Raw genomic sequence first — 25341 nt, forward strand, 5'->3', positions numbered from 1 at the left:
TCCAAGGCAATAAATTTAACAAGATGTTGTTCAACAATTTTGACTCAAGAAGTCTTTGGTAGGACTTATCATAAGGATCATTTTAACAATTGAAAGTTTTTTTTTAATCTATCATAGTTTTCAAGATATTGACTAAAAACTGTTAAATAAAGGGTCATTTTGCGCTTTTAAGGGCAATAACTCTTATTAGAAGTCGTCTGACAACTTTTTTCCCTGAAGACGTTTGTAGTTCTAATAGTAAGGCTCATTTCAGCTATTGAAAGAATTTAGCTAAATCTCACGATTTTTGAAATACATGTATATGCGAAAAACTACTGTCTGACCACTATGTTCTATTTTTAGTAACAGTGGCCATGTTTTTCGACGAATCAAAAATACCCAGTTTTGTGCAGGATACCCAAAGGGACATTCATACCAAGTTTGGTTCTATTTAGTCAAGTAATTTCAGAGGAGAAGAGTTTTGTATAATTGTTAACGACGATGACGGCGAAGACGGACGCCAAGTGATGGCAATAGCTCACCTGGCCTTTGGCCAGGCGAGCTAAAAAAAGGGGTAAAATTAATAAATAAACAACGACAGCAACAACAACGTTAAAAATTGATCGAATGTTTATTTTGCATGAATGGAGCAGCGAAACATCTAATCATACCATTACGTTGTAAATAGTTAAATGTGATATTATATTCCGAACATATATCTTAGAGGCAAAATAAGTATTGATTCTGTTGTTTCCTTTGAAAAAAGAAAGATAGGATATCAAAATGGAGGCAGGAATGAAATGAAAACGCCCTCGGAAATATCGATTTTTTGTTTTTTCTCATAGTATCATAGCACTGAAGTTTGAATAAGTAATTAAATTCACATAGATACCAATAGTTTCTTCAATGGCCTGAAAGTGTGAAATAATTAAGTATTATGCGTCACTTTCACAACGGACGATAAGAAAGTGTCTGTTGAACTCAAGAACCACCTGCTATATAATTCCAATGCTTGTGTCCGTTCATATCATTATTTCCGATAGAAATTCCCACCAAATAGCTAATAATGAGAACAATCAGCCGAAGACAGCAATCGCTACTTTCATTGACAATTTGATGAGAATCTAGGAAATGAAAGCGTCTCAACAATTCTGATTCTGTCAATTGATATCTGATCATTTGGATGCTTAGCACAAGATAAAATGAGAAAATTACAATTCAAATTGTTCTGTTATTTTGTAACGGTATTTTTATCTATGTATAAAGTAATTAGTATTAATTCTGGGATATGTGGTCGGGTGTGTTCCTGCGGACTTCTCCATGATTCTGTTGAGGACATAGTGATGTATTGTAGACATCCGAACGTATTAACAGATATACCAGACTTGAAGGATGCAAGGAAAATGGCAAGAGTTAAAGAATTGTGAGTACTTTTTTTCTGTAAAAAAACAAGTTTATTATTTTTAAAGTAGCACTCCTGATACGAATCATGAAAAATGTGATTCATGGTTGGAAAGCCTATATATTTTTATTTTTGATATCTTGTTTAAAATGTTATAGTAAACAGAAAGTAACATGTTTCTTTCGTATAACCGTTGTTCTTAGGAGATAATAATCATTTAGAATGTACTGTAGAATTCAAAATGTAGAGAGATAACTCTGTAAATTACACTAAAATACTATAGAAACTGTGGGAGTTCCAATGTGAATTATCTCCTAAGAGTAGACAGACTGGAATGAATATATATACATTTCATCATATCGGCCTGTAAAGCAAATTAATAACAAAAATAAAAATGTGTAGCCTTTTTTAGGTTGTATCACATATTACAGATTTTGCTTGACTCTTACAGTGACTACTTCTTAACACTCAATTATACAAGTGGACTAAATACTGCTCAGATGAAAAGGAAAAAGTAGTAAAAATTACAAGAAATTAAAAACTATAATCATAACCTTGTTTGCCTGGGTTCTGTTGGGTTTCTTAAAAATAATACATCTGAATGTCTGTAAATGAGAGAAAATGAAATAAATTTATAAGACTATACGTTCAGTAGTCTGTATCCTATTATTCCAAAGCAGGATTTATTCCAGCTAGTATTACAACTGACACTTCAAGTACGGTAAATTAAGACGGTCACATAGTACAGGTGGTCTTAATTCGAAGGTTGACTTTAAATAAACTGAGGGTATTACACAGGGATGACTATATAACAGTCTTTAACGACAGTTTTTGGCTTTTAGATATAGATATGAAAATATGTTTCTGTGCAAATATTTAAATTTTATTTTATTAAATTCTTAGAAAATGCGGTTTACTAAACACAAGTCATTGTAGAAAGTGTAGTACTAATACATGGCAAGTGTAGGCGCTTAATATACGAATTTCTGATGATTTTACTGATTTATAAACTACTGAGCATTTATTATATCGCAACAGAAACAATCAAGAGTAAAAATCAGTTAAATTGATATAAGAATGGTTGTAAAATGCTTAACGAGTGATACATTTTGTACATCTTTAAGTGTGACAAAATATTTCAGTTAAACAAACATAAATTCAAAAAAACATTGAAGAACCAATTTTAGGGGCGGATCCAGACATTTTGAAAAGGAGGGGTGTCAGCTGGAATTTCTCAGAAAAGGGTGTATGTGCTAAGACATTAATTGCCATTTGTTGTCAATTTTACACATGAAAAATGACAAATCTTTCAATAAAAGGCGGGTGCCAACCCCCTGCACTCCCTGTGGATCCACTACTGAATTTTGAAAGTACAAACAACCAGTGAATGTATAAAAAACGAGTTTATAAATTCTAACATTCAATTTAGATTGCTATTCCTGAAATTTAAATTTTATTCAAATGATACAACAGTCACTAAACTGAAGTGCAATGTTCAATGAAGTATGAAATGTAAATCAATATGTATCGGGATGTACTAGCTTAACGCATTTCAGAATATTTGTTCTAAATGATGTGATTTTTTAAAGTTGTAAATGATTAGATTGAAGCAAATCACCAGGAAACCAGGGAATGTGTTTATACATCCAATAAGCTAAAACATTGACACATTTTTATAATTAAGCCATGAACTGAATTGTCACATTGCGAAAAACAGTCACGTGATAGATCTCATACATCTTAACAAATCGCTTTAACTAATGCGTTATTTCCTCTCAAGTTTATATTCACCACACGATATGCATTTCTACCTCCTAAAACAGAGAGGTTTAATTTACTGAAGCGTATGAGGGACACACGAATATTTTCGATTTAAAAAATGTTTCGAAGCACTCGCTGATTTTGCTATGATCAGAACTGTATTAGCTCCAAAAATATCTACAATTTAAGATATTTTTACAGCCTGAACTTCTAATTTCAGGGTAGTTTAATCTACTTACATTCACATAGAAACACCAAAATAACAATTACTTTAGAATGACGAATTATTATATATAGTTCGTCTAGAATTTCTCTGTTCAGGTATCTGGTCATATTTTACTTTGGATATCATGGGGAATCTAGAGATTAACTCCAGCGTCGGTCAACTCCTTCTACCTTCAGATAAGTCTTACTACCAAATAGAAACAATTCATTCACATCGATAACGATCTTTTTATGGAAATTCTTCACAACGTAATTGAAAATAGGCACATGATAATCGAAACCATTTCTCTGTGAGTGCTGAAATATTCATCTTGAACTAAGTGAACCGATGGAGTGATAAAATGCCCACTTAATCTTTGATTATCAGATTCAAGGAAAGTCATTGAGACAGGACAGAAACAATAAAAAATCATTGACTCGATTGTCCAGATACTGTCGTAGATTTGGTATTTTCCTCTTTTTGGTAAATTTCTTCACCAATGAGACTATGGTTCCATTTTGCGGTTATATTTTTAACATCAAGGTAATTTTTTTCACGAAATAGAACAGTTATTTAAAATGTTGGAATTACATTTAAATGCAGATACTTATATATCATTTATTTTAAAATATCATCAAAGTTGCTTTCATATCGTATGGTAAAAATCTATCAACTGTTTTCTTACGTTTTGCCAAAAAAAAAAAAATATATACATTTCACTCTTAATACATCATACTGGTTCAGAGATAACAGACTTAAATACTGCTGTTATTCTTACCCAAAATTTTCAAAATACATAAAAAATAAAATAAAATAGAGATTATTCAGTGCGCACAAGCGTGCGTGTGTATGTCCGTCTGTCTCAGTGGGCGTACGTGTGTGTGTGTGTGTGTGTGTGATGTTTTGTGACTTCTCACGCAGAAGCCAATGTTGACAGCGAACATGTAAAAATAGTATAAAAAAACCTTAAGCATTTTAAAACAATTAAAATGTGTTGGCTTACACCAATAAACAATACATTAACATGACTGTCAAGTTCCAGCTGAAAACCAAGATACCAGTTCAAAACAACATAGTGTTACCGGTATCAGCATTTCAACGATTTATAAATAGGCGTTGACATTACGGAAATTAACCGGTTAACCCTTAAAAGTACTCAGTATATTAATCATGCAAAATTTTTATAAAGAGTTGCACATGAAGAAAAAAACCGCAGAGATTGTATTGTATTATCAAAGTATTTATACATCATAACCTCCAGAAATAAGCATCAAAGTGTTTGTAAAGTTTGCCTTTTTTTTAGATAATGATCGACTGAAATTAAGCTGAAAATGACGGAAAAATTTTGCCGCACTTTTCCCTTATATAGACAGTAAAATAATATTTCCGTCACATATAATTCAGAATAAATTCATATAGCTTTTCCGTTGTCATCTAGATGGATTGAATACATTTGAGGCAAAAAGTTTTAATTGAGAAACATATCACCAATGGCCAATCTTACTTAGAATGGTACTTTTAAAAATGTTAGAATACATTACAATGTTTAATAATGAGTAAATATTGCATTGTATTTTTTTTCTATCCATAGCAGAGAAAACAAAAGATGTTTGGCTAAAATTTGGATTTTTCTTTTCAATTTAAATTCTATCCCCTTTCCGCTAATAAATTGGTTGTGCCTTAACAGTGACCTTTACATCGTACAAAGCCATTATGATAATTCATTGGATCATCAATCAACCCTTTTGTCCGAACTGTTGGACAGTCAATGAGCATGCGTAGATCATGCTCAATATACACTTCCGCGAGGAAAATTCTTTTGTCCAACCCAAGCCCTACCTCGCGGAAGTATATATCGAGCATGCTCATCAACTTACCCCATAAGGGTCTATTACCAAATTTAAACAAACGACAAGAACACAAACTTAAAAGTTCCTTACTTTGGCATGGTACAAGTACGAAAGACTAAATTATCCCGGATAAAGCATTGTCTCACTCCCCATGAAAATCTCCATCTATGCTAGTTAAGTACTCATAGATTCGTGAGATTTTGTATAAGTTCCATCAACGAAGTGTTTTCATTTCTGAATCAAGACTGGTTATTTAGGCGATATTTGTCGAATGCTACAGAACAATAGGATTGATATTACCACTGTTTTACATAATTCACTCCGTTTTCAGATAATTGCTGAGTTGTTTTTGTCTGTTTCCTGTCTTTTGAAGTCCAACAAACACGGTCATGTCAAAACGCTTCATATTGATATGATTGATAAAGTACAAACTTATCGGATACCACGTCTGTTAGACATTCAGTCTAACGCTGATCCCATTTGATATACGACTAGTGGTGGCTTCAAAGCGTGATTTGGTATTCCTTGCGTATTTCAGTAAAAATAGTCAAAATTGCAATTTCTGTTATTTGTCTTTTGTTATTATACAAAACCAGGTTTTCAAATGAAACCACTTTTAAATTTACTGTATGACAATACGTGTGTACGGACAGTGGATGAATGCTAATATTTCACGGTGTACGCCGAGAATTTATATAAAAATAAGAAAAATAGTACTGATATAAATAATCCTTACTTATACAATAGTTGCTTATGTAGAGGGCATAATCATGATGAATAGACTGGCCGCGGGAGGGTGATTTTGCCTGAAACCATGATAATGCCTTGAGCCGCAGTCGAGGGCATTAACAATGTGAAGGCAATATCACTTCCCAATTATCCAGTCTACCCCGGACTTGACTTTTTATGAGCAACTCGGTGGGTGTTTCTAGAAAAGCAGAGGACGCTTACCCTACCGGTGCACCTGGTCCATGCTCCCAGTTTTTAGTGGAGTCCGAGTTGCTCATTTACTTTTGTTACTTTGTATGTATGATTTTAGTTACTTTATGTTCTTTGTTGTGTATGTCTGTTTTCCATGTCTGGTCTTTGTCTCTGGATTACATTCTTTTGATTACCGCTATAATCTTGGTTCCCTTGATTACTCTTCCATAATGCCCTCTATATAAGTTACTACTGTGTTTATTTCATTGAAGAATCTTACTGAAAAGAGCATTATCGTGGGATAATTACTCAGACATTATCACATGATAATGCCCACCTGACGTTTAAACGGGCATGGACAAATAATTTGATTTGAGACGAAACACGCTTTCTGATTGGACAAAATATTTTGTTCATTACCTCATATGCCAAATTTTGTTATCTGACTGTGACGTCATCAACATTTTTTGCTGATTTACTCTTTAAGTTTTGAAACTAAAATTAAATTATAAGGAATCACGACTGTTTTATTTTTTCGGTCTATTTGAAATAACCTCAATCACGTGGTGCACCTTAATCACGTAAACGAACACACGTAACATTCCGATTTGTATCAGCTGTTTTCATTCATTTTAGTGGCGTGAATGAACATCAAATTCATATTTAATAAAAAATATTAAACGTTTTGTTTTAGAAAAGTTATATTATATTCCGTAAAAACCACTTACACACGTATACACCGGGTAGCACTCGCCACATACCACATGCGCCATCATGTATGAAACCAAACAATAACAATCGTCAATGAATGAAACATTGTAACTGTCCGTCTGTGAACACTGTGACCTTATAATGCAAGTGACAATTGTCATATCTAACATCGTTCTTTTAATTCGCCCTTTCCTTCATTATAAAAAATACAAAGCCAAATTTCACTAGCGACCATTTCAACTGACATAGTGTGAAGTGTACAGCCAAATATGGACAAATATGGCGGGTCTAAGGGTACCGTAATAGGTTACGAAAAAGTAAAAAGTACCGTAATTGTCCTATTAAAATCGAAATAAATCACGGAAACTCCATTTTATATTTATTGGCATAAATGGTCAGTCCGTGGTAAAACAATAATAAAATGGAGTTTCCGTGATTAACAAGAGTAATCAAGGGAACCAAGATTATAGCGGTAATCAAAAGAATGCAATCCAGCGACAAAGACCAGACAGACATAAAGTAATTAAAATCATACATACAAAATAACAAAAGCAAATGAGCAACTTGGACTCCACTAAAAACTGGGAGCATGGGCTAGGTGCACCGGTAAGGTAAGCGTCCTCTGCTTTTCTAGAAACACCCGTCGAGTTTTGAAACAAACAATTAAACAATTTATTCAATAAGCACAGTACCCTTTTTGTTTAAATGCTTGCGCTTGCATCCAAACATTCGTGGGTTGACATGTATATAATTATGCAAATGAGAGAGAAAGTACATCATAAGTTGATATTTCTCAACATTTAAGGTGATAAAAAGCACATTATTTACAGCCATTGTATTGGAAATAACATGCAAATATGACTATCAAGAGACACTAACCAGACAAACAACTTATTAATTCATCGTTCACACGGTATAAAATAACAGTTTCTCAATAACTAACGGTTCTAGTTGTCTTTATTTATATTTAATGACCAGATTACTAAAATACATTGTATTTTTTTTTCAGTTGTACTTTTACTGCGTTGTAAACAGACAGTTATTTGCCCTTTGTCTTTTTTTATTCATCCTATTGTTGTTAATATTGATATCAAAAATTATAGAATAACAATATTAAGGCATCCATAGATAACCTCGTTGAATAGAGAAGAAATGTGTCAAAGAGATACATGTAACAACCCTTAGGCCACAGACTATGAAAAAATAAAAGAACAAGAAAGCAGTACATGGACCTCCAATGAACGGTGAGAAATTCCTACACGCGGAGTGTGACTTTGACATTATATTTTTTGATTGTATTTAATTTCCGGGTTTCTTAGTGGAAAAAGCATTAAGGTGATAATCACATACAAAAACGTGTCAAGTGTAGCCAAGTACACGACTGTTGATGTTCCCAGTCGTTTAAGACTCAACCAAACTCCTAAAACTTAGTCATTGACTTATAACAATCTTTATCGAAAGTTATTACATAGCAATGTAAAACCTCCATATGAAAATTCTACAATAAATAAATAAATGAATAAACAAACAAATAAATTAATTAATTAATTAAATAAATGGAGACAGGTTGAACTAGATCAAAAACTTTCCATGGGGGAAACAAGTTCATGGTTCTGATTAAAACTGTAAATACCTTCTTAGTGGTTTCTCGAGTGTATCGTTCAGAACACTAAAAGACTTAATCAAGGCTTTGTGGATTTTTAAGGCTAAGAAAGTAGAGATTAATAAATAAAACCCATCTTTCGAGAAAAAGAAATAACGAATAATTAATCAATCCGAGAAAAAAACGAAACATGAACAGTCAAACAAACAAGCAAAACAAAAAACAACAAAACAAAAAAAACAAAACAAAACAAAAAAACAAAACAAAAAAAACCAAAACAAAACAAAACAAAAAATAAAACAAACAAACAAACGAAAACAAAAATGTGTTTTTGTAGCTTAGAGGAAAACATAAAAACTCTATAAGTATTTAGCCGTTGATATTTAAAGAATTGCCAAGTTCATGAAATATCAAGTAAAGTTTTACGTTTTATTTTTTTCTGCTCAGTGGTTGCATGTAAGATCTAACAATATCTCCTAAAAAGAGGTCGTTGTATCTCCTACGTCAATGTAAAACGCAGGGATGAAGGAGCTACGCATCCTCCGTTCCGGAGGTTGGATTTAACAATGCTCCATTTTTCTGTCTGCTAAATATTTTTGAATACGAACAGTGACTGAAGGGATCAATTAAATTTTCAAAAAATTAAAAAATGCATTCAAACTTGAAATTATCGATCGGGAAAGGCCAACTCAGAAAAAGAATTAGGTCATGAAATAAAAGCCTATTTTATTCATACAAATTTTATCCCGTGAAAATTCGGATCGCATTTCTACTGTGGAAGAGTTGTATAGGATTAAGAGAATCAGCTGTTTGATATAAAAATATCAACAACATTTGTTTTTTCTACAGTACAATTGTATGCCACCTACATGAAATGATGAATCTTGTTACTTCCGGTGTTAGTCACGTTTGAGGCGAACTATATCAACATGAGATAGTTATTATCCTTTGCTGTTTTCATGAATTCCATTTCATATAAATTGTATAGTAAGTAGTAAAACCGTAAATTATATTAGAAAATAACAGAATATGATATGGGTTTTAGAAAATTAGTCGTTAGTTAGTGAAATATTATCTTATTAGAACTACAGTTTCAAATTTATTGTTATTATGCATGTGTTTTGTTTTGGTATCAAGTATTTCACAAATCATATGACATGATTGTATTTTTTCTAGCTAAACAACATAATGTGTGTGTTTACACAAAACAATTTTAACGATTTTTCCTACTTTTATTCTGTTGATATTTGTTTTACAATCTTCGTTTTATGCCAGTCCTCTAATACTGTCAGTGGCGGATTTAGAATTTTAGGTAATGGGGCCCCAAAAAAAAATTCTTGACAGGATCACCGGTGAGGATCACGAAGTGAGTGTTTTCCATGATTTGACACAATCCACTCAAATACATTATTCTGATTCCAATATTTCTATATTGCTGCTCGAGCGTAAAACCCCATCAATCAATCAATCAATCAATCAATCAATCAATCAATCAATCAATCAATCAATCAATCAATCAATCAACCAATCAACACAATTTTCCACCAGGTCTGTTGATTAATTGATTGATTGTTGGGGTTTAACGTCCGAGCAGCAGTATTGTCAGCAGGTACATGTAAGATAGTAAAATTCCCGTTTGGTCGTGTTCCAGTTTTCCTTTATTGTGATGGTTTGAATTCGAGTCGTTTCTTAGGTTTTTGCATGATTTAACATGAAAACACAAAAGGCAAAACACACAGGAACTTACACGACCTGTATATTTCGTGGGGGAAATCCCCATCCAGAACATACCATTTAAATTCTCCGCCGAGCACGTGACCACGGTATATACGAGAAAGAGAGAGATTGCTGTTTGGCTCGGAATCAGAATAATGTATTTGAGTGGATTGACATTCCTTCCTGCATTATGTTTCTTCTGTGTGCTAGAACATTGAAAACGATTAAGTTGTCAGACTATTATTGAATGCAGCTTCAATTTATTTTGACAGGCTGTTAAATCAACCGATGATTGACCACGACATAAGTGTCCAGTTTGCCTTTGCATTCCTTCATAATGAATTTGTCCTTGACCTTGAAGCAACTCTTAGCACTTTTGCTACCAATTTCCTAATTTCAGTACAACTGTCAAATTCACAAGTATGCAATTCATTTTCTGATATCATATATAATAAATGTAACGGAAACGTAATTAGAAATTTTATTATTTTCTTTGAACTGTCAGAATTTTATCATCGAACTTTGATGAATGATTACAATAAGCATCTTTGTTTTACATATGGGGTTATTATAGCAGGCTAACAACTCCACAGAAATGTATATAATTTAAGAAATGTATTAATAGATTATTTTAAAACAATACTTTCAAGGTCTGTTAAGGAGATAGACCTAGGCTAAGGGACACAACTCATACAAATCACTGGAACGTTTACATTAAGCATCTTATATCAATCTCATATAAGCATTTAAGTAACTTGGTCTGATTTCATTCTGTTTCAAATGAAAGCTTGAAAGACTTTAGTGAAATTTAATGTGATACAAACATATCACTGACTTCATGAGTTATGTCCCTTACCCTAGGTCTATCTCCCTATGCAATACTTTGAAAGTGATTTCTGTATATGTTTTAAAAAGAAATTAAATGGTTTGAAAAGAAATAAGGAAACTTAAATAAAAACCGAAGTGCTAATAATGAGAATGAAAAATTGAAAATATTCCAACCTCATGGTTGTAAACTACCGAGAACAATTTGTCAGAATTATGCTCCCAGTTTTTAGTGAAGTCCTAGTTGCTCATATACATTTGATACTTTGCATGTATAATTTTGGTTATTTTATGTTCTTTATTATGTTTGTCTGTTTTCCATGTCTGGTCTTTGTCCCTGTATTACATTCTTCTGATTTCCGTTATAACCTTGCTTCCCTTGATTACTCTTTTATACATTTAAAATATGTTTTTATCTGTATAAGCAAATGCTTACCATATGTTGATTTTACTATTTGTTCATGTTTTATTTGAAAGAGATATAACTAGTTGCTATTGTGGACTGTAATCCCTTTTGCATATATTTTGCAAATAAAAAAAGTAACAAAATATGATCACGAGTGCTGGAGAGCGCCAAAAATTTAACTCGTGTGGGGAATCGAATCAACGCACGAGTAAAGTCAAGCGTTTTTCACGACTAATTATATTTTGGTTATTTATGATAACCAATTGATAATCATGTCTTCTATATAAAGATTTTCGTAATTTTTTAAAATTTTTCTCCAATAAGATTCCCAATCATCAGTGTCGTCAAATTAAGTTTTTTTTACGTCATATGACAAATTGGGGAGATCATACATAATACATAATAACTCACTTGTGAATAACTAAAATTTAATTAATACACTGAACATTCAATAATTCGATGCTATCTATATATTAAATTATTTCATCTGTCCTGATAAATGGATAACTGACTAATATATGAATGACCGAAACTCTATGTTTTGTTTTATTTATTACCGGATTCGAATAACAAATTTTAAAAAGGAAAGAAAGATGTCAACAAAGCTAAATGCAAATACCGTTGTACATTTGTTTACTTGTTCAAATGTATAATAATTTCAATCTTACTTGACAAACATTTTCTGAATGCAGGACAAAGAAAGCGTTGGGTCATGACTATCTTTGTAGTTTGTTCTTTAAATGAACTTTTTTTCAGATTATTGTCACATTTTATATATTGATTTAGGTACTTATGCACTTTCATGCTTAAAAATCAGACTAATCCTTTTACCACTACTGACAGTTTAAGTGTAAGTTTTGGTAAAAATCAGGCAAATATGGGAAAATCAGAAACATACATGTCTAAAACACACCAATCTGAGAATATAATTTCAATCAAGAATAAATTATCTATTTGAAAAGGCCATTCTTTGTCCTCTGTATCACTGGATTTGCTAAAAAAAAATTCAAAGGAATATTAGTTATCTGCCCTTGAAATGTTCATTTCCAGTACATTTCAATGGAAATATAACTCAGTTATCGAAGTGATGGAAAATCTTGTCATTTTCCCTTGATTCTGATGGTGCAAATAGTCAAATTAAACCTTAAAAATGGTGTTTTATCGTGGGATAAAAATTACCATCTGCAATCCATATAGAAACTGCCAAGTTTCTATATGGACAGTATCTTAATAACACATGTACTCAGGCACATGTACAACGCATCTTTTTTCCCTATATAGACGTCGCAATACTTTTACTGAAGCAAATCGTTTTTAATGCATTTTGGAGGTTTCATTAAACTATACATGGCTTCATTTGTATAAAATAAGACTTGATCAGACTTATCTAATACAAATCGTCTGCGGTCCAGACCAAAAAAAAAAGTTTACCCTGTCTTCAAATTCAAATTCAATGCCTTAGCAAAACCAAAAATCAGTTTTAGCCTTTTCACTCTTTTGTGTTTTCAAAGCGGTCAAATTCTAGACGTATGCGCAATTAAGAATAAAGACAATCGGTACTTCTTCATGTTCTCACCTTTCAAAATTGTCTTGGTTTTTTAATTAACTTATTGTTAGCACCTCTGAGAATTATACAGGGTTGTATATTCAATTGTCCCATTAGTTGGAAAATAATAATATTTCATCTATGAAGTGATTAGATATTATATGGGTTAACTGTAATGGATAATTCATACATATGACTGACAAGTTCGTCCCTCTTTTATTTCTAGTGCAGAGCCGCATATGTAACATGATTTGTGACATGAACTAAAATTTTCCTTTGGTTCTTTTTCCCAAATAAATATGAGAGGAAGGCTAAGTGTGCTCTAACTAGAAATCTTATATGATATTGCATGAAAAGTCACGTGTTCCCACAGAACTCAATTGGAAGACAGCCATGCAATATCCAACCCCATTAGTATAAATCGTGCACATGGACAACTCCGTCTCCGACGAAAATGAATCCACGCGGAACGAAAGGACGAGTTACCCATGCCTGTATATCTCTCATTGGTCAATCATCGATTAATGGGTGTTGTCAATTCATGTCACAAATCATTTATAGTACCGCCTTCCTCGTTATTCAAATAGATTTCTCGTCCTGTTTAAAAAAATATTCATGCGACTTTTCATTGGGTCAATTTTCTATTCATTATTGTTCACATTCCTTTTGTTTGCATGATAACATTTAAATTTACTTGTTATCGAAAGCATGTTGAAACAAATACGAACTTTATTTTACCATGCTGAACTTATAAACACTTCAAAGACAAACAGTCGCTGTCATTTAATTATCGACAGATGTGATCTATCCATCTCTAGTTTTGTTCCTTACTTTGGACTGCCATCATGGAAGTATGGATTTATCCGTCTTGACATTTGTTCCTTACTTTCTGCCACAATTATGACATTATCCACAGATGTGATCTATCCATCTCTAGATTTGTTCCTTGCTTTCTGGAGTCATCATAAAATTATCGACAGATGTGATCTATCCATCTCTGCATTTGTTACTTACTTCCGGTCAACATTATGAAACTATCGACAGATGTGATCTACCCATCTCTGCATTTGTTTCTTACTTCCGGTCTACGTTATGAAATTATCGACAGATCTTTGCATTAGTTATTTAGTTCATACTTTTGACATGTTGTTCTTCTATACCGTACACAAGAAGAGTAACCCAAGAACGGATTTGAAAAATAATACCTCCAACCCAACTGGTCCCCTTGTTCTATGCGCCAAGTGCTGGATTAATAATTTTTTGTTTGTTTGTTTGTTTTTGTTTTTTTGTGTGTGTTTCTGTTGGTTTACTCATGGTTACACAAAATTTCCGCATATTCCATGTTATTTCAATGACCTTAATATCTGAACTTTTTATTTCATTTTATACGTTATGTAATTTTAATTTTCACATTGAAGTGTTTTTCTATCAATCCGTAATTTATACGAAAAAGACGTATCATCAGATGCACATCTAATGTTTAAAGTTCCCAATTGCAGTTTTACTAAAAACTCGTCTAAAGACATTTGAAAGTAGTCTTCAATAAAGAAACGTCTGCATACATGAATAAATATAAAAGATTTGCTCTTAAGAAATCTTTCAATGCCAGACGAATGAAAGAACGATTCATTTTAGGAATTTTACGACAACCACAAGAAAGAGATTTGTACTTGATAACATAGCGATCATATATTAAAGTTACTATTCACATCCATTTAGCGTTTCAAATTCTCTCTCATTCATTGAACTTCCATTATGACGTCTAGATAAGTTTGTACTTTAATTTATAACTAGCTTACTACATGTAACAAATAGAACAAGTTCGTATATTTACTTTCATAGAAGGGGACTAGAAGTTACAGATTTCATATTTTAAATGACTGGTTGTTGAAGTGCAAAACTGAAAAAAAAATACATAAGAGTACTTGGCAATTGCCTTAGAAATATATAAACGTTGTTTCTGGATTTCTTATTTAGCATTTATTTATTATTTATTTCATGTATGTTATGTCACCAACAGGGTCCTAAGGACCCTGTTGGTGACATGGTCTAAAACAGTTTGTTTGCAGAGATATGACGCAGAACCAGTCGGGTACATTAGTAGGGTAACATCGTCATTGCATTGAAACACTCGCAGATTATGCTTATGTCATTTCCGATAAAATATTGAAAAACTATGAAGAATAGAATAAATCATCCATATTGAACAGTTGGTATCGGCAGTCAGATTTAGGTATATATTAACCGAGATTTCATACCCTTCTTCAAACGCTTATCTGTTACAGCCACATGATAACTCTAAAGACAATTTTTGACAGCTGTAGGTATGAGGATTATAATTTGACAGCTGTAGGTATGAGGATGATAATTTGACAGCTGTAGGTATGAGGATGATAATTTGACAGCTGTAGGTATGAGGATGATAATTTGAAAAGAGGATTGATGATGAGAGATGGTGTTATATGATAGATCTAGTCATAATACGGCCTGGGTACCAAACACATAGACTGAAGATTGAAATCATTGTTTTTTTTGCAGACACCGAATTACGACAAAACGAACTTTCGTGAGTCAACATATTCTTCTGCTTAGATAGTGCAGTATTTATGCTGTTGTTCGTGCTATCTATAAAAAAAACAAAGAAAAAAAACATCGATGTAAATTCATTGCAGACAAAACCGATGCCATGTTTGGCCTTGTATATAGACATGATAACAGTTATGATGTGTAATGGACTGTGAGATTGGAAATCCATGGCTTTTGCAGACAGATTTGGCGCCATAATAAAACGTTAAAGGCACGTTTATACTCCCTTTTCACTACCAAAATTGGTAATGTTGCAATAATTGATATTTGACATATTAGCGTCTTCAGTATCATTCTTTGTGTATGTAAATTGGGTAAATAATAAATGTTCGTACCGTCTGTTTGAACTACGTTTCGAAAATCTTTCTTTTTTCATTAACAATCACCAAAAGCCCTCTTCTTCACTGAATAAATGAACGACTTTCTTCGTCATTTGAGATTTTATACCAGTTCTAATATCGATTCGACTTTCAATTTTGTAAAAAAAAAACCTTTTCTGAATTAACAATATCATGCGGTCAGTAATAGACATTTATTCTTTTTCATGGCTCATATATCAAACAAACCAGTTTAATTTGTAGTTTTAGGTAAACCAATTACCCGAATAATTAAGGAATTAGTATTTAGTCTACAAATAGCTTATCGTATTGGTATCAGCCCAAGCATATTTCGTTATTAAATATAGATCCATACAAATATCACTGAAATGTAGAAATAGAGTTTAACGTTTTATGGAAGAATTACTATAAGAGACTGAACTCATTGCCAACTATATGTGAGGTATTTTAACATCTCATAACTTGGGACTTTGGAAAGTGTGGAAACAACTGTTGTACATTTCGGGGTGTATTTTTTATTTAGAAAATAGAACAAGTATATTTGTATCAAGGATTTACGTATACTATGAACATTAAGTACTTATTGATACTCTGGAATTTCTAAGGAAAAAGTATTTTGTGAGGTTGTTTGCAAATAGGTCAGAACAACACGATGAAGATGGTGAATTAACGTCAAGTGTTTGTGTTTCATTATATATATTTTCATTTTGTGATATATTATTTAAAAAAAAAACCCAAAAAAAAACAAAAAACAAAAACAAAAATGTAATATAACAAGGCACAGAAATTTTAAATCAAATTGTCACTTCTATTTATTAAAGGCACCTTTAGGAGATTCAGAATAAGGGTAGTTTCCTATCGGTGCACCTGGTCCCAGTTTTAGTGGGTTGCTAGGTTGATCATTTGCTTTTCTTTCTATTATATTAGTTATTTCATGTATAACAGGGCTATACGTGATTTGGATTCTTTTATTCCATTCAATAGCTGTATGGTTCATGTTGTTCATGCTCCCACTCTTAAGTGTAGTCCGAGTTGCTCGTTTGTTTTTGTTACTTTTTATGTATGATTTTAGTTACTTTATGTTCTTTGTTGTGTATTTCTGTTTTCCATGTCTGGTCTTTGTCCGTGGATTACATTCTTTTGATTTCTGCTATATTCTTGGTTCCCTTGATTACAATAAAAGCAATGAAACAATAATAAACTTAGTGAAATTTAACAATAAGGATGTAAAACATGTTAAATTATCAAATCGTAGAGAAAGTACATGATTCTTTTTCATAGTATACGAATACCAGTTCAAGAGAGACATGTATAATACGCCATTTCAACGACTTTTGCATAAGGTTCAAAATAGTTACGTGGCATTCTGAACTATACATAAAACATACCTAAAGTAAAATGCACGTCTCTCGTAAATACATCTCCTTATCAAATACAGCAAAAACGCGAATTTACTTTAAATATAAAGAAAATAAAGAGATGCTGCATAATGTAAATAAAACAGAACTTAACAATATTCATGCATCTTTAAATAGAACTACTTGTACGAAACTGACAAAATGGTAAAAATATTACAAGAATCCACCTAAGAACAAATGATGGATTTATAAAAAATGCGGTAAAATGAAATGAATGCAATACATTAAATTTATAAAGTAATTTAATGTTAAAATAAACAGAATCATTCACAACCATCTGTACTTGCGGCAATTGATATATTGAACTATTTACACACTGAACATTTATAAAGAGATAAAAATGAATTTAGAGCATTTACGGAAAATTCATTTGATATCATTGACGAATTCAGTTTTAAACTAGTTCATTGCGATACGCACACAGTGACACGCACTTTTCATACGCCTAACGGTCTTTTAAACCAATTCATTTATTCGTTACACAAAAGAAATGCATATTAGTGAGGTTGAAGATGTTAAAGTAAATGCACAAACCTTAAATGCGAAAATGATCTTCTAACTTGACTGGCAAATTTTAATAAGTACTATATGCACCGAATAATGTCGACAGTTTGAAGACAATACCAAAACTGAACAAGGGAAACCTACCAAGATTAGAAAAAATGACCCTGAACACCGACATGTGCTAATCATTCGAGCATATTGTAATAGAATAAATAATATAAAAAAAAATATTGCTTAAAATATACAAACCGTAAAGTTTAACTCTGCCACACATGTTCTTTGTCTAATCATTGTCCCTGGATTTTGTTCTTTTTTTAAATACCGTTCGAATTGTAGATCCATTGATGTCTCTTTTGACATCTGTCGTTTGCGTCGACGTCATTAACCTATACGTTCATTTTAATTATGATAATAGGTCTATTTCTTGGCCATAGTTTTCTTGCTTTATGATATAATGTATAAATAAAAGAAGTAACCTTTATTACATTCTGTTTGTTTTGTAAATTATTATAAGCTTAAAATACTGATTGATATTACATACGGTGAGGCATAAATTTTTGTAGGTTTAAACTGGTCTGGAGCTGGTTTGTCAGTTAATTGTGGTCCTTTGTTTGTGCATTTGAGTAACGTATGATTAGTTTCTTTATTTTTGTTTTAACAAAGGACTAAGATTGTTAGGTGTGTTTTATTGTGTAATACTTTTTTCCACAGTTGCCAGATTTTGAAGGGGGAGGGTTGTGATCTTTAAAGTACTTAAACCTCGCTGCATTTTGGCGCCTGCCCCAAATCATGAATTATTGGCCTCTGTATGCATTCTTTCGTTTTCACTTTTAGTTTACTTTTATGTTGCTGGAGTATATAGGGACAACTATTTCGATGTTCCCGTATATAATGTTGTTTTTGGCTGTAGCTTGCCATGTGGTGTGTGGGTTTCCTCGTCATTCAGTAGAGACGGAGGGTGGCCTTAAGCTGACATTTTCATTCCGGTGGGGTTGTTGTCTCTGACATATTCACCATATCCATTCTCTTTATATTCAATTCATAAAGACAATCGTCAATTACTATGGATTTCAAGTACAATTCCCTATTACAAGTAACCATGACCGTGATCCATTCTGACAACTGTTTAAATACGGATTTTTTTCGGGGAAAAAGCTGATATCTAATTCTGACATAAACTCGTTCTTGAAGCTTATCCGACTGTAGACATGTAGCATTTGCACTCGATGACATCACATTTTATCTTTGAAATGAACAATTTAAATTAATAAGAATAATTATGATGCAGTGATTTCGTCGTCGGTCGTTTTACGTCATGTAATTCTGTTGAATTAGGCATTTAACAATAAATGTATACCTGTAATACAATCATACCATCAATTAAGAAATATAAAGTTAACAGAAAAAATAGCATATTATGCATGTAAAAAAATATTTAACAGTGTACCAATGAATAATTCCTACAATATGTTTCATTTTTTATGTTTCATCGGTAAAAGCGTTGAACAGTCGCACATTTTAGACATGAAGCGCTAGCCCGCTTTATCAAAAATTTGCTGCGGTCAACACTTTTACACTCCGATGAAACTTGTAGAATGAAATACTGAATTCATTACGGTGTATCCATCTGCACCATGAGAACCGATTTGTTCAATGTGTTTAGTTTTCCTTTCCTCATTTGTTTACCCCGGCCTTTTTATGAACAGCTCGGCGGACGTTTCTGTAAAAGCAGAGGACGCTTAGCCTACCGATGCACCGGGTCTATGATCCAAGCTTGTAGTGGATTCCGAGTTGCTCATTTACTTTTTTTCCTCGTATTGATTATTTTGGTTATTTCATGTTCTTTTTTGTGTGTGTCTGTTCTCCATGTCTAGTTTCTATCCCTTGATTACATTCTTTTGATTTCCTCTAAAATCATGGTCCCCTTGATTACTCTTTCGTTAAGCAAACGAACAAACAACAGTTCCTAATGTGAAGGTAGCTTAACGACTTCATAAACTCCAATTGTTAATTGAAATCAGTATCGATGCCTAAGCATATATATTTTGATTATTGTATCGTTAAGTTATCTTTAAAAATTTCACTTAGTAACGATTCTATTTGTGACCGATATTTCACTGCATTCAATGCAGAAGGATGTTCTCGAGCATTCGAGGGTTTTTGCGGATGCCTAATTGCGACAAGTTTGAAATGACTGATTGTGACACGCTTATACACTCTTATTACTTCGTTTTATTGGTTAATGGTATATTGAGCTCTGGCCTTGCATGTTTCTAATGATATTTGTTTATACAATCTTTGACTATTCGTAGCATGCCCACATTCCATTTTCTTTAGTGTCAATTATCATGCGATATGTAGGAATAACTATACCCTACATATTGAGTGTTATAGACAATAAATCAAAAGTGTCTTTGAACTTGAACCAAGTATTTTTTCTGCATTCTACCAGTTAATCACATTTATTATTTTTGTTTATTGAAAAATTCAAATTAACTTCCCTCTGGTTTCTATTATTTGAGTTGAGGAAGCCAACGAGGCTGTGATGTTTCCTTTTACACCCTTTTGAATATTCAGATGCGATGGTATAGCTTAAGATTATAGTTAGCCGGTAAAAGGTTAGAGAACAAAACACTTTATAACGAAAAAAATAACACCATATTATAAACTTAATTGTCTCTTTATGCAACCCTTCACAAACGGGTAAAATTCTTGTAGGATGTTAGATAAAGCAGGTTTGTTTAGAATTAATTGATTGATTATTGTATAATGTTGTATTTTTTGCAAAGTGAGAAAGAACGGAAATACCAATCGAATAGATCAAGCTTTATACTAATTTGACACACTGAGCCGGACAGCTGGCAAGTAGGTATATCGAACTCGGCACATTATTCTGACCTCGGAGCCAACCATTCTTGCACTTGACAAAAAGCCTTGTCTACCAATTTTAATGTCTTTGCTTTGACAAGACCGAGAATCGAACCCACGACCTCTGGCATTCGAAGATAGCACGCTACCCTAAGACCACCGAGGACGTTTTTTTAGGAGCCATGTAAGTAAGTCCAAAAAAAAAAAGACAGGACTATTTGTATTGGTTAATGATGTGGAGCAGTTAGTCAAATAAACCACTAAAAACAGCTGAATGTGTCAATGCATCAGGCATGCCTTTGAGTTTGGTGCATAACGTATTATATCTTGTGTGTATGTTATAAATGCGCCCTCTGCTTTCTAGAAAAGCAGAGCACGCTTACCCTACAGGTGCACCTGATCCATTCTCCCAGTTTTTATTGGAGTCCGAGTTGCTCATTTACTTTTGTTACTTTGTATGTATCATCCTAGTTACTTAATGTTCTTTGTTGTGTGTGTCTGTTTTCCATGTCTGGTCTTTGTCCCTATATTACAATTTATTTATTTCCGCTATAATCTTGATTCCGTTGAATACTCTCACAGTGTATGACAAAAAGTTTGTATCACCTTATTTTTGGGTTCCAGATTTTTGGACCACTCACGGTATAAAGGAAACACAAGTGAAATTATTAAGATATACCACAGTTCGATGGATTGTTTTATGTTCAATAAAAGTTGTTCTATTTGTAATAAAATGAAATTTGTTTAGTAAAGCAAACAATTTTGTAATTTGTGTATTAAACAGCACTGTGTAGAATCTTTTTGCACCGAATAGTGTCTGTCGGCAAGAACACCATTTTCACGTCGCTTCCTGTAAATAAATTGGTAAAATAAAGCAAATTAGGCCACGACAATCGGTAATTCAAGTCTTAATTTCCTGCATGTCAGACATATATCGTTAACGAACGTCAAAAACCACTGGAGGAGCTTATGGTCAATGATTGTGAATATTTTCTTCTTTTCAATTGGCTTTAAGCCAGACAAAGCTAAAGCTTCCATTCGGTCATTGAACCAACAAAGTCGCTGCTGTCATAAGATATGAGTGTGTGAGTCTTTATGTGTTAAGTGCCAGTCTGTGTAAGAATCAAACAATGGGTGGCACATCATTTTTTTCCAATTTAGTCATCTTGCCAAAAATATATTCAATACATTTAGAAAACAACCGAAAAGTTATATAAATTTATCATCTATTACTTAAATATTTTTAACTACTTATATTGGGAAACTGGACGGGAAAATTTTGTTTTCGGATAGTTGACACTTTTTGTAAACCGCTTCTTTTTTTTCTTTCTTTTTTGAGTGTTAGCTGCCACAAACCAGGCCGGATATTTCATATAACCTGTTAAAGAGTAATCAAGGGAACAAAGATTCTTTCGAAAATCAAAAGAATGTAATCCAGGGAAAAAGACCAGACATGGAAAACAGACAAACATGACAAAGAACATAAAGCAACTAAAATAATACATACAAAGTAACAAAAGTAAATGAGCAACTCGGACTCCACTAAAAACTGGGAGCATGGACCAGGTGCACCGGTAGGGTTAGCGTCCTCTGCTTTTCTAGAAACACCTGCCGAGTTGCTCATTAAAAGTCAAGTCCAGGGTAGACAAACGAGGAAAGGAAAACTATGACACGTTGAACATATCAGTTTTCATGGTGCAGATGGGTTCACCGTAACGATCCTCGAGTTCATGATGACGACCATAAAACTTCTGAAGTGATGACTTCAATCTTGTAGCAACATAACCCTCTTCCAGAAGCCTAATTGTAATAAGTCTAGCGCGATACAAAATGTCTGCGTAGTTACGGCAAGCTCTGGCACAACGTATGAGTTGCGATATGAACACTCCATACGCAGGTGCCGAAGGAATGTTGCCACAGATGAAAGGAAAGTTGACAATACGGAATGAAAAGTCATTGCGATTGTCGTAAAGTTTGGTCAGTTGTTTTCCTTTACCATCGATTTCTAAGTGTAGATCAAGATATGAGACTGACTTCACAGTGTCTGTAGTATCCTTTATCTCAAGTTCTTTGGGGTAGATGCGATATATTATATCCCCGAAACTAGGATTGTTTTACAATAATACGTCATCTATATAGCGGAAACTGAGATTAAAACATTAGAAATATGTCTTAAGTAACCATGTTAACGTTTTTGTTAATTTAAGGTTTTTACTGCTTTGAATGCTTCATTTTTGACTTGGATACAAACATATACATTTTCTCATCCTTGCCAATCCAATTAAAGTCTTATGTAGCTTTTCATGAAAACCCACGATGCATCAAATGTAAATTTGTCCGTATATATAATCTATCATTTGTCATTTAAAATTAGATACACTAGACGTGTAACAATTTGCGACAAAATGCTATTTGCGTCCAAAGTCTTTCATTCATCCAGCGTACGTAATTGTACTTTGTCTTTCGCATTAAGAAACAAGTTAATAACAAAATTTGAATTTCAATGTTCATGTCTTTGTGAAGTAAACGTTTTTATGAGCTGAGAATATCTTAGAAGTGAAAAGTAGCACAAGTCATACAATTGGTCCATGAGATGACTATATCACTAAAGTAGATAAGTAGATAAAGTAAACTTATTCAGCCATTTGGTTCACCAAACTGTTTTATAAAATATCAACAGCCAAAGGAAATGTGGTATTGACTGATAGGCTCATATTAGATAAGCTGCAGAATTTATGATTCATGAATAAGTTAATATATAATGCTAATTCTATAGAAGAAACCAATCATTTTGACATATATACTTTGAAAAATAGGCATTTTGATTTCCTTTTGACCGATATGAACTATAAATTTTACAAGCCATGAAGGAAAATGGACATTTTGAAAAAAAAGGCAAAATCGAAAAAATGACATCTCTTTGAAAGATATGTGCTAGCAGGAATAATTAGCCGTCATTATAAAATATACAAAATTGCTCACGTACGTTATGATGCCATTATATTTTTTATGGTTATGTTATCGATTTACGCTTTGTTATTATTTTTTGACTTTAAATAAATACGACATATATTAATACGGATCGGTCAGTATCACATCGGACTGGTCAATTAAGGCGATAACAATCACAAATAAGAACGGGAGATACTGAATAGTACATACTAAAAAAAAATTGAATAAACAGGAAAATGAAATTAGCTATTATAGTCCTGACCGGGTACAGGCGTATCATGACCGGTAGAATAAACAAAACAAGTAATGAAAGGATTAACAATCAAATTTGGTGAAAAGAAAGGGAATAGTTACAAAAACTCTTAATACAATACACAATTTGTTAATTCACTATTATTAAGAGTAATCAAGGGAACCAAGGTTATCGCGGTAATCAAAAGAATGTAATCCAGGGACAAAGACCCGACATGGAAAACAGGCATACACAACAAAGAATATAAAGTAACTAAAATCATACATACAAAGTAACAAAAGCAAATGAGCAACTGGGACTCCACTAAAAACTGGGAGCATGGACCAGGTGCACCGGTAGGGTAAGCGTCCTCTGCTTTTCCGAGTTGCTCGTCAAGTCCAGGGTAGACAAACGAGGAAAGGAAGAAATTAACAAAAATGTGAGGCAACATAAATACCGCTATTTTAGGAATCGTATGTAGCAAAGTCAAGTTGTTTGATTTTTTTTACACATAACATGCTTAAACATGTCAGTTCGGATCAGTGAATAGTTTATTGTAAACATCTGAAGCGAGAAAATTCTACAGCACGAACCAATTATGTTTCCATCCCATGATAGCCTACGTCTAACGAAATCAATGTCTTGATTCCGAACTCCATCGACACCACTAGTTCATTTTATGCGTTAGTATTCGATGTCACAGGTGCAAAAAAAATTGTAAGATATAACGTCATCATAGATAAAGTACTGTGACGTCATAACTTACAAAAGCCTTTACACTTATGATTTGTTTGTTGTGCCTTTTTAACAAGCTCCGAACAGTGTCTGATTTTCGAAATTCATTCTAGACGCTGCAATCAGCCTTCTCAGTAAATGCAAGACTCTTGCAAAGTCAAGAAAAAGTGAATGATTTAATGCGACGTTATCCAATCGTCAAACGACGTTTAATATGAATCATGTCCGCGAATTTCGAAAGGCTTTTCTGTAGCGGTTAGTAAGAGAGGAAACGAACATCTGCCGCTGCTAGGAGCTGATAGGTTACATCAGAATAATGACGTCATATTTTTGGGAACGTTGGAAAAACAAAGATGAAAAGAACCAAATAATTGTATTAATTCAAATCATAATTAAAGATTATAGTAATAATAATAATAACAATAATAATGATAAGGTTTTTGTCCATTCACAAAAAAAAAAAAAAACAAAAAAAAAACAAAACATACTGGACTAGAAAAAAAAATTAGAAGGAGAGAAGAAGAAACGGTGCAAAAACAATCAGTAATTTAACTGAATGTGACAATACGATGTAGAATCATTGAATGGTTGTTCTTATTCATCCAATGGTTGTGTGTTGATTTCCATAAGTTTAAAAAAAAAACAAATAAGATTTAGGTGTTTTTTCCATTTGAAATGTCACTTCAGTACAATCTCTCTGCTCTAGAAGTGAAAGTTTTTTATGACTTTGCCGCCAACATAGGTCAATATTGTTCAGTGGATGATATACCAATGGTTAAGGGT

General features: G+C 32.9%; 1 protein-coding gene across 1 annotated transcript in view; it reads left to right on the plus strand.

Moving 5' to 3' along the window:
- The first annotated feature begins 1235 nt into the window (after window positions 1-1235).
- The window catches only part of LOC148620831 (BDNF/NT-3 growth factors receptor-like), a 78529-nt gene continuing 54423 nt past the window's right edge, over window positions 1236-25341 (plus strand). Inside the window, exon 1 of the mRNA XM_088573876.1 lies at window positions 1236-1402. Coding sequence (XP_088430002.1) covers window positions 1236-1402 — 167 coding nt within the window. The remainder of the gene's footprint in view (window positions 1403-25341) is intronic.

The sequence above is a fragment of the Perna viridis genome, chromosome 3 (genome assembly GCF_037379345.1).
Source record: "Perna viridis isolate PV_CMFRI_1.1 ecotype Kerala chromosome 3, ASM3737934v1, whole genome shotgun sequence".
In the NCBI taxonomy this organism is placed as follows: domain Eukaryota; kingdom Metazoa; phylum Mollusca; class Bivalvia; order Mytilida; family Mytilidae; genus Perna; species Perna viridis.